Here is a 9956-nt window from a genome sequence, read left to right as displayed (position 1 = left end):
CTGCTGGTGTTTGTGAGTGAGGCCTTAGGTCCGGTTCCAGCCCGACACTTAACTCTGCCCGGCTAAGTGTGCGAACCTAGTGAGGCGATACCGCGGTGAAGGCGAGACCAAAGTGAGGCACTTCTTCGCCCCTCCCACTGGCTTTTATGGAACTCACGACGCTGGTAGCACTGGGTCCTCGGCGGGCACGCAGCGCGTGGGGGGCCCCGCTGTCGCACCCCGCGTGTGGTGTATGGACCCCTGTACATGTGCCCAGTGCGCATATGCAGCGCCGGGCCAGTATCGAATTTTTGTTGCCGTTGTTGGAAGGGCGTGAGAGATGTTGTTGGGGTAGCTGGGGTGTCCGGAAATTGGAGGTTTGAGGGGGAGGTGCCCGTGGGGCGGGTGGGTGGAGGGTGCAGGAGTATGGGTTGGATGAGGACGGGATGGGGTTGTTGCTTTCTGCGGTGAGGGGCCAGGGGGCGAGCGTGAGGCCGATGGGGAGGGGGGGGTTGTGCGGAGGGGACGCGGGTTGAGAGGGGTCGTGGGAAGGCGGTTGATTTAAGGGATTTGCATTTTGTGGACTCGGAGAAAGAGCCCCGCGACGCTGACGGAGAAGGTCAGGGAAATGGCGGAGATCTTCGGCGCGACGGACCCAGGGACCAATCTTTACTCGTCGCATATGCGGTATGCGGCGATGGCGCTGGGTGGGAGGGAGTGCGTGCAACTCCGGTGGCCGAAGCCCGGGAAAGGGGCATGGTCGTGCTGGGACCATGCTGGCTCGCAGCTTATCTACACCGAGTCGGGGGCGGGCAAGGTGACGGACTTGTCCGGGAACCCAATCGATTTTACGACGGGGAACAAGCTGTCCAACAGCTGGGGCTTGATCACGGCGGATGAGAGCATCCATGGCGAGATCCTGGCGTTGACCAACCATATGCGGGCAGCGGAGGCTTAAGAGTTATGAGAAACGACTAGACATGCTGCTGCTAGACGCAGGCATCTATACCCCTAGAAAGAGCGAAGACCTCTTTAAAAGAATCAAAGTCAACCGTAAAACCCGTCCCCATACGGCCTTGATGCCACCAGTGATTGCCTCCCCACTATCGTGTACATGTAATGCGACTCTATTCTGCCAGCTTACAATATCAAGGGCAGCATCTATTAGTACAAACCTGGGACCAAATCTGTTGGGCCGGGGCAGACATAGGTCGTGGCCTCTCCTTTCTACCGGCGATTGGTTGACCCGTTCTCATTAACCAAGTTGTTTCCATTTTTCTGATAACATTAAAGCTATCTACAACATCTACATCAACACACAGTCTCTGTTCAATCTACTACATTACCCAAAACAACCTGATACCAACCTCAACCTCCCAAAGACTCACAACGCGAGTCAAACCCCTAGGTAGGTACCCGAATACTCACTCCCAAACATCCACCCACCCCCTCCCCCCCGCAACCGCCTTCACCCGTCCCCCAATCCCCAACGGACTCCCCTCCCACAGCACAAAATGCCCCTCCCCCACGCCAGGCTCCTCCACCCCAACCATCTCACACAACCCCCTTCCCACCATCCCCAACGCCTCCCTCTCACTCACCCTCCCCTCCCCATTCCGCCACACCACCCCCGCCAACAATCCCAAGTCCCGCACCACCCAGTCCTCCTCCAACCCAATCCCCCACCCTAACCCCCGGCCTCCACCAACCGATTCCACCCCGGTTCCCCCGCGTCAACGGCGGCCCCGGTCAGCGCGCGCCGCTGGTCCCACGTGGTGGCGTAGGAGAAGAGCGGGGCGAGGATGACGCCTACGTGGGCGGCGGCGAGGTCCGCGGCGAGAAGGTGGGCTTCGGCGGCGCCGTGGAGGACGAGGCGGAGGGGCGTGTGCGTGGTGGTTTCGATGAGGGATTTGAGTTTGAGGAGGGCGGCGATGGTGTCGGCGGAGTGGACGGTTATTATGAGAGGGAGGGTGCCGTTGGTGACGAGGCGGAGGTAGGACGCTTCGGAGTAGGGGTCGGTGTTGGGGTTGTCGTTGGGTGGGGTGGTGACGGCGGTGAGGAGTTTGATGCGGAGGGCGGCGATGGCGGCGGAGATAGAGGGGGTGTCGGGGTGGGCGGATTTGATGGATGGGGTGAGGGTGTAGTGGACGGCGGCGTCGGCGGAGAAGATGGTGTTGTGGGAGAGGGGGGAGAGTGCGCCGGTTAGGAAGCCCACGCTGGTGCCGTGGTGGGTGTCGAGGCCGCGGAGTCGCGGGGCTGTGATAGCCTTGGTGACGCCATAGGTGTAGGAGATGTTGGTCTTTTGCGTGTCGAGGGCCAGGCCGTCTTCGGCGCGGGTGAAGGACGTGCCGCTGGGGCCGTTGTCCGTGTCCTTCTCGGCGTCGATGGCGTTGAGGCCGATCTTGGAGCCGAATGCTGTGAGAGACTCGGTGAGGTAGCCGTTGTTGAGCTTGATGATCGGCGTGTTGGAGGCGAGAAGCAGCCTGCAGCTCGGCCTCGCACGCCCCGATGCAAGTGACCTTGCCCTTGGACACAACGAGGGCGTTGTTCTCGGACAAGTGTTCCACGTCCTCATTTAGTATGACCCTGGAGACACCAGTGAAAATCACCTCATCCATGGCCACAGGGCCCTCGGGAATCTTGGACAGGCTCTCATCAGGCACCATCATCTCTGCCACGGGCTTCTTTAGTACCACCGGATCATCATACTGCGCCGTCCCGTCGATCCAGACCTGCACCGGGGCCGCACCGACGCTGAGCGGGTCGCTATCCCAGACGACGACGTCGGCATCAAACCCGGGCTTGATCTTGCCCAGCCTGTTTCCAAAACCGAGGCGCTCGGCCGGAGCAGTGGTCACAGCAGCTAGCGCAGCATGGTATGGCAGACCGTACTTGTAACCTTTGGCAGCCTCAAAGACCACGTGTTGAGCGTTGAGGACCGGGTTGTCGCTGACGTAGATGGGCGTCAGGCCGTTGTCATACAGGATCTTGCCGGCGTATTCGGAGGCGACATTCGCTTCCGCCTTATACCACATATTGTCGGCAAACAGGGCTGACGCGGGTGGCTCACCACCGTATGCCCGCTTAAGAATCTTTGTGGAAGTTAGCAATGCTATATGATACAGCGTGCTGAGACGTGGGGCAGCGGGCATACCTCGGGGACCAAGAAAGTCTGGTGAGCGTGATGGAAGGCTTGGACCTTGAACTTGAACTCGTTGGTGTGGTCCACGAAAGCCTCAAGATCCGGGATAGTGTAGCAGTGGGTGTTCAACCGAACCTGGTGCCGCAGCAGGGCCCCCAATGACTCCCAGCGGAGCTCTTGAGGTAGGTAGGACTTCATGTGGTGGACGCCAGCAGCGGCAGCATTGCACCAGTCGTCCTGCTCCTGTACCACCTTGGTTGCCTTTTCAAACGCTTGTCGGAACTCCCAGCTCTCGCCCAGTCGGCTGGTTGGGCCCTGCTTGCCTGCGTTGCCGTACACACGCTTGGGATTCTCACCACAAGCCATCTTCATGTACCGCCAGTTGCGGTCGGGATCCGCAAGCATGTCCACGGCGCTGGTCTCGTTACGTCCATCGGCCTTGCCCACAGCGTGCTTGATCACAAAGGCCTCGCCGCCCATGTTATTGGCGGACCCGGGCAGGACCAGGCTAGTCGTCACGCCACCCGATTTGATGACTTGAATCTGGTGAGCAAATGGCTGGATGCCGTCGATGGAGCGGACATAGGGTGTGATGTCGGATGCCATCTCATTGGTGTCTTCGTTCCCCCACAAGCTGGGGAGTGAATCCACGCCGGCATGGCTATGCATGTCGATGATGCCCGCCGTCAGGGGGCGGCCGTCGGCGTTGAAGACCACAGTGTCGGAGGCGACAGAGGACAGCGCGATGGAGGACTCAACCTTCTTGATGAGTCCATACTCCAAGTACACGTCGGCCTTGATCCAAGCAAAGCCGGCTCCATTCCGTGCAGCATCGGGCGGGGTGTTGGCGGCTGGTTCGCCCACCCAGACCGTAGCATTCTTGATCAAAGTAGGAGCGTGCCCATCCAAGTATCGCGCGTTCCGCTCGCGTCCGGCGCCAATTGGATCCTGCGGCTTCTTGCGCAGGCTTTCACACGTGGCGAGGTTTTCCTGCAACCGTTTGACGGACAGGCCGTGTACCGTGACATCTGGGTTTGGCGACACCACCGAGGCAGCAGGCCCGGATCCTGAAGGGTTGGAGAAGACCTGCTTCCACTGCGCGACGGCAATGAAACACAAACACCCGACCGCCAAGAATCGGATTGCCCGGGATCGGCGTGGTTTCTGTCGTTGCCATCGAGGAGGCTCGGTGCCGGCCCGGTGTGAGGGCAGGCCACCCTTTTCATCCATCTTTCCGTGATACTCTGGTTGCGTGATGATGTTTGTTTGGAGAGGGATTTCGATGGCTGGGGACAACCAAGTCAAGCAAGAGGACGCGCCGGTGACTGACCACGGACCACAGTGCCACAACGCTTGTCGGAGCCAGTACCCGCCAATGACGCTAAATCCAGTGGGGCTTGCGTCTTCAAACTGCTGTATTCGGTTAATAGGGGAGGGATCTTTAACCCGAAAATGGAAGGTGTCCGTGTATCTCAACAAGGGATGATCAAGTCTCCAGTCTCGATGTTTTATGGGTCAGTAACTGGAGCCGTGAAAGCTTGATTCTATATCTGTAAAAGGATCCCGACAAAGCATATTCATGGCACTCAAGGAAGTTTAAATTGTATCTCGAATGTCCTGCCCCAAGGTTTAACCGCCGCCCTCAGAACATGGGTGAGAGTGTTACGGTACACGTTATGGAGTTCATGTACACAGTAACCAATCCAAAGTAACGAGGGTAAAACAAACTTCCATCTCATTTGTGTTGAGTCGTTTATGCCTTTGTTCTGCCCCCAATCTTGAGGTTAGCGAGTCTGGATATTCACCTTCACCTCAGCCGAGACGACCTACCCACAGCTGGGGGTTTTTGATCCGTTGCTCGTAACTTTGTTAAAATCCCATATGCACGATGCCCTCGGTGCATAACAAGTGGAATCTGGTCCGATTCGACGCAGCATCGCGCGCCCCAACCACCCCGACCCCAGCGCCCACGCCGGGGCCACCATATGATTCGTCTCCTCTTGTTATTCTCGCCGCGGTACTGGGCAGCTTAGCCTTTGGCATTGGCGTCCTATGGTTGGCGAGATGCGCCTACGCTGATCCGCTGCTTCGGCAGGCAAGAAGAGCCGACCCGGTTGCATGGTACCCTCTGCGTCTTTCTCCAGCACCCCCTGGTTCAGTGAAGCGGTAAGCCAGACAGCTAACCAAGCCCTTAGATCCCGCATAACAGCGGCATACTGATTTGCCAACGCGACTGCAGGGTGTTTGCGGTTTGGATTCCCAACATTAAACGCATTCGTCTTCTTCGTCCCGCTAGCCATGCCGGCACATGGACACGTCATCTCAGACCGACATATTCCCCACGAGCCTTGCTGCCGGATGGGGACTGGTACGGGCGGCCGAGGAGATTAGTGCTCGGAACATGCTGCCCAAGGAGATGAAGAAGAGGTTAGGGTGAGAACTTAAAGTTTCGGAAGAAGCTCCAAGTCCACTTGGAGTGGGGTGGTTGTTGCCGACATGTACCTCATTGTTTTCCTGTATGTGACTAGCTGATTACAAATGTCCAGTCATGGACCCATCTGTTCCACCCAAGCGTGATAACACCAAGAAAATCTTGGGCAGCGTCTCTGTCCCACGCAGCTGAGAAGTGGCAAGCCACATTTACCATGGTGAAGCTGCATGCATCACGCTACGGCCTGATGGGTGTGATGGGTTTCTGAAGATCGGTGCGGGAGAAGACGGTCAGCAAGAGCCTCGCCGATCACCCCCGCTCCCTCGGTCCTCGAAATGCACTTTGCAGACGCCAAGCTCCGCCATTGGCCACAACAGGATCAAAACCTTGACATTGGCGAGCGGAGTGAGCCTATCGTGATCATGCAGGTGCTCGCCGTCGATTGGTCCAGAAACAGCCAGACAACGCACGCCTTGGCAACGCTTAAATTTTCCTTGGTGATGCTCTCAACGTGTAAAGAAGCAGACTTGTGCCCGCACTCTTGACTTGGGGACCGCTTGGCTTACGGGTGCCTGAAACCCCCAAATCACCAACCCGCCTCCCCCTCCCTCCCGATGCCGTTGTATATTGTCGAGGATCAATACATTGATCCTGCGCCGCCTACGGATGCATGGGCGGCCTTTCTTGCGGCTAGGTTTTCCAAAAGGGCGGAGCTGTACGAAAGCTTCTCCGATCATGAGCGGGAGATTGTCAAGAAGGAACTGCGCCGCATCAAGCATTTGAGGGATTTTTTTGACGGGCACCGACTGTCCGCAACCGACGCTACCTCGTTACTCCGTTCATTGGAGAGGGCGCACGATACTTGGAGAAACCGCGCGAACCGAGTCTGCAAAGAAGAGCTTCACCGCATCGAGGTCGGTATTGCGAGAGCGAGCGGGTATCGTAGGCAGGAACTCAACCGCCAACGCCTGGTTTTAAAACGGGTCGAACAATGGCCGGTCCTCGACTACTCGGACCTGCAGAAGGCCGTGGCCCCGGAAAATTACATTCCCGGCCTGGATGCCCTCGACGACGGTTTGGACGACAACCCGGCAGAACCCAACTATGGGTACAATGGGTGGGTGGCTGCCTTCAATAAAGGGCAAGGCGGCGTGACACTGGACCACCCCCTTTGCCACGGGAAGTTCCCGCATCAGAAGATCTCCATGCAAAAGCTGCTGTATAATGAGGACCAGACGCCTCTGAAGCGCTCAGCGGACAGGTCACAGTTACGCTACTTCCATCTTCAGGCAAATAACATGAAATGGGTAGAGGTAAGCATCCAGGAAGTGACTAGGTCCCACAATGCTTCGTTGCTGACCTAACTACGAGGATGCGATCGCGAGATACTACGGGGAAGACTGTTCGCAGCTCGACGCACCACAAGGGCTATCCCAACGCGGGCTCTACCAGCCGGGCGCTAAGAAGATGCAGTCAAACACTGAAAAACTTCTGAAGCGTGAGCTCTGGCATGGGCAGGAGAGAGGAGGGGGTAGCAGCCACCTGCCAGCGCACTCCCGCCAAATCCGGCCCCGTTGCGCCTTCGTACCCTCGGCGCCATGGAAGCCCGGCGAGGTTGTGGCTTGTGAGAATGCCGTTGGCGCCCCGAGTAGTAAATTGATGGGGCCAAATCCGGCCAGCACGTACTACCGGTCGTCAGAATCCCAGGACATCGTATTGTTTGTGAGTGGGCCATCCTATTATTCGGCCTCCCTCTTTTCTGCTGACAAACTAATTCGTTTGAAGATGCCATATTTGCACTGGGAAATCGAGAAGCGCTTGGTCCGAATGACGAGCGTGATTCGGAAGACTCGGCACATGAATGAGCGGCAAGGCAACTTCGAACGGCTGAACAAGCGAAAAGGGACATGGGGGAGTGTCATCGACCAAGCAAGAGCCTTAGCTAGCCGCATGGACAGCACAGTCTCCGACGCTGAAGGCTGGCATGACGACTCCCCACCGTGGAGACCCAAGTCGGCACTCGGGAGCTACTTATGGCTGGCCGCCAAGCTCTATTTGCTCATCGATGAGGCCGCAGACTGGCGGCTCGTCAATGATCACTTGGGCACCTCGTCGCCGCTACATCCCCGGCGAACCCTCGAGCAGTACTACAACTGGACCTCGGAGGACACCGCGCACAGGGATCGACAGCAAGTTGTTTACCGCGGAACACGACTTCGAAGTGACCCGGAGGCGATTCCGAGAGTGATTATGGTCGATCAAATTTGGCTGTGGGTCTTGGACGAAAGTAAGTCACGCCACGCTTGCAAAGAGGATCAAAGGCTCACAAGTCTCCAGATACCATTCTTACCGCCTTTCCCAGGCGCTGGGGCCGTAATAAACCAGACCCGTCCGCTATCCACAGGGCGATCCGCGACCGGCTCGCGGGCATGGACGGCAGCCATATCACGTCCATCTATGATTTAACACTCATTATCATTGACGAATGTTCCAAGGTGTTCTTTGACAGAACCAAGCCGGACCTTCGACCCGAGGTGGTGGATATATTTGGCTCTGCTATCTCTAACATTGTAAGTCACACACCCCCACTGCATGTACTCACCCATCACGGAATAAACCACTCACTTGTTGGAAAATAGTCAGAGAAGAAGACAGAGGCGTACGAGCGCTTTGGTCGCGACGTCAAGAGGATGAACAACCAAGACCCCCTGCAAACAGACGAGGAGCTGCTGCGCAAGACCCTCAACATCAAGTTTGAGTGGTCTGCCTTGATGGAGGCGCAGAACGTCATTGACCAGCTCCAGATCATGCAGGAGATCTACTCGCAGCAGATTACGGTAATGATTGACTTTGAAAAGGCTTTGCGGGGCCTGAGTTCCGAGTCTCAGGTCAAGCCTGCCAGTGCGCTCGAGAGAGCCACGCAGTTAATTTCGGACATGAAGCTACGTCGGGACGAGCTTGCGGACCTGGAGAAACGCCAGGCAAATACTAGAAGCCAGGTAAGACCACAGCCCAGGCGATGGGCAGATTTTGACCCCAACTAATACCTGTATCCAGCTTCGTGAACTGCTCGATATGAAACAGCAGCAGGCCGGTATCATCGAAGCGAAAGCGGCGATCCGCAGGGCGGACGAGACTGTCATTCAGGGCAGATCAATCGTGGTGTTTACTGTTGTCACTATCTTCTTTGTGAGCCGCCCCCGCCATGCCGACATGTGTAATCCCATTAACCAGAGTCCAGTTGCCGCTTTCTTTCTTCGCCACTGTCTTTGGTATGAACGCCCAGGAACTAGACAGCGGGACAATGAGCATGGGGATACAGTTCATGTGGATGTGTAAGTCAACACCTACCCTCTCAGTATTATTGCACGGCGGGATCTAACGTTCATTCAATTCTAGTTGTACTTTCTAGCATCGTCACGACCATATCTCTTGGCCTTGCTTTCAGCCACTCCGCCAGGGCATTGGTGTTTGGCACATGCCGACAGGCCTTCGGCTACCTCGTGCGCCCTGTCAAGGGGAACAAGCTGGACCGCAGTAACCTTGCTGCCGCCTCGCCCCGTGCGATTCGCGATTTCATGATTGCGAAACAGAAGGAATGGGACTGGGAGACCACCAACCACGGGAACGTTATCACGAACGGGGCTCTGCCTCTGCATAAAAAGGGAGAAAAGGGGCGCGCGCCAACGGGGCTCAAACGGTTGTGGAGACGGGAGTCTGATTGAGGCTCTAGGGACCTAATATCGAGATGTCAACGCCGGCCGAATCTCATTTGCATAAACGGAGGATATTATGGATACAAGACTGGTTTCTTAGAGAGGTAATGAAGAAATGACGAGTATGATGGTTGTTACTGCATCCGAAACGGCGTCCGCCCAGATCGGGTATGAAGTATTCGTACAATAGAGAGGTACTTTTCTACCTATCCGGCGCCCCCTGCTTGTGGTATCAACTTTCTCTGCTTCCTCCACACCCTGTCTCGCGGTGCCGATCATCTTATCACATCCACTATCTCCCCTTTCTCCAAAATAACGTTCCTCTCATAGAGGTTCTAGTTGAGCCCGTCGGAATACGTCCGACCGCTGCCACCCCACCGGCGTCCTTTCAACGAGCGGCTCCCTCGACAAGTACGCCTCCCCCACACAAACCTCACCATCCAACAACCTCTCACCGCTGACCTGCTCATTATACCAAAGCAGATGCATCTTCCTCGGGTTCGCCGCCCTCCACACACCCCCTTCCACCACCAAGCCCTCCCCCATACTTTCCAACCCCCATTCCACCGCCACCCGCCCCGGCAATCTCGCCCCATCCCCAACCGTCGTCACCCACCCCGCCTGCCCCTCAACCACGGCAACAAGCGCCGCCGTGTCGGACGACACGAGCTCCTTCCCCTCGCCCGTC

At 57.0% G+C, this 9956-nt stretch overlaps 2 protein-coding genes across 2 annotated transcripts; one reads left to right on the top strand and one right to left on the bottom strand.

Annotated features, from left to right (window-relative positions):
- Window positions 1–76: 76 nt before the first annotated feature.
- Window positions 77–4351, bottom strand: CHGG_10048 (uncharacterized protein; the record flags this gene model as incomplete). Its single annotated transcript, XM_001227974.1, has 5 exons — window positions 77–898; window positions 1155–1257; window positions 1689–2462; window positions 2512–3071; window positions 3134–4351. 5 exons carry the CDS (start codon window positions 4349–4351, stop codon window positions 77–79), a joined length of 3477 nt encoding a protein of 1158 aa, XP_001227975.1.
- A 1815-nt stretch (window positions 4352–6166) lies between these two features.
- Window positions 6167–9277, top strand: CHGG_10047 (uncharacterized protein; the record flags this gene model as incomplete). The annotated part of the gene is made up of 7 exons (XM_001227973.1): window positions 6167–6865; window positions 6924–7274; window positions 7338–7839; window positions 7938–8122; window positions 8192–8551; window positions 8610–8887; window positions 9001–9277. 7 exons carry the CDS (start codon window positions 6167–6169, stop codon window positions 9275–9277), a joined length of 2652 nt encoding a protein of 883 aa, XP_001227974.1.
- Between the last annotated feature and the right edge of the window lie 679 nt (window positions 9278–9956).

This window comes from Chaetomium globosum, genomic scaffold (genome assembly GCF_000143365.1).
Source record: "Chaetomium globosum CBS 148.51 scaffold_7 genomic scaffold, whole genome shotgun sequence".
NCBI lineage: Eukaryota > Fungi > Ascomycota > Sordariomycetes > Sordariales > Chaetomiaceae > Chaetomium > Chaetomium globosum.
The sequence above is the reverse complement of the archived record's forward strand: the minus strand, read 5'-3'. Positions and strand labels throughout refer to the sequence as shown.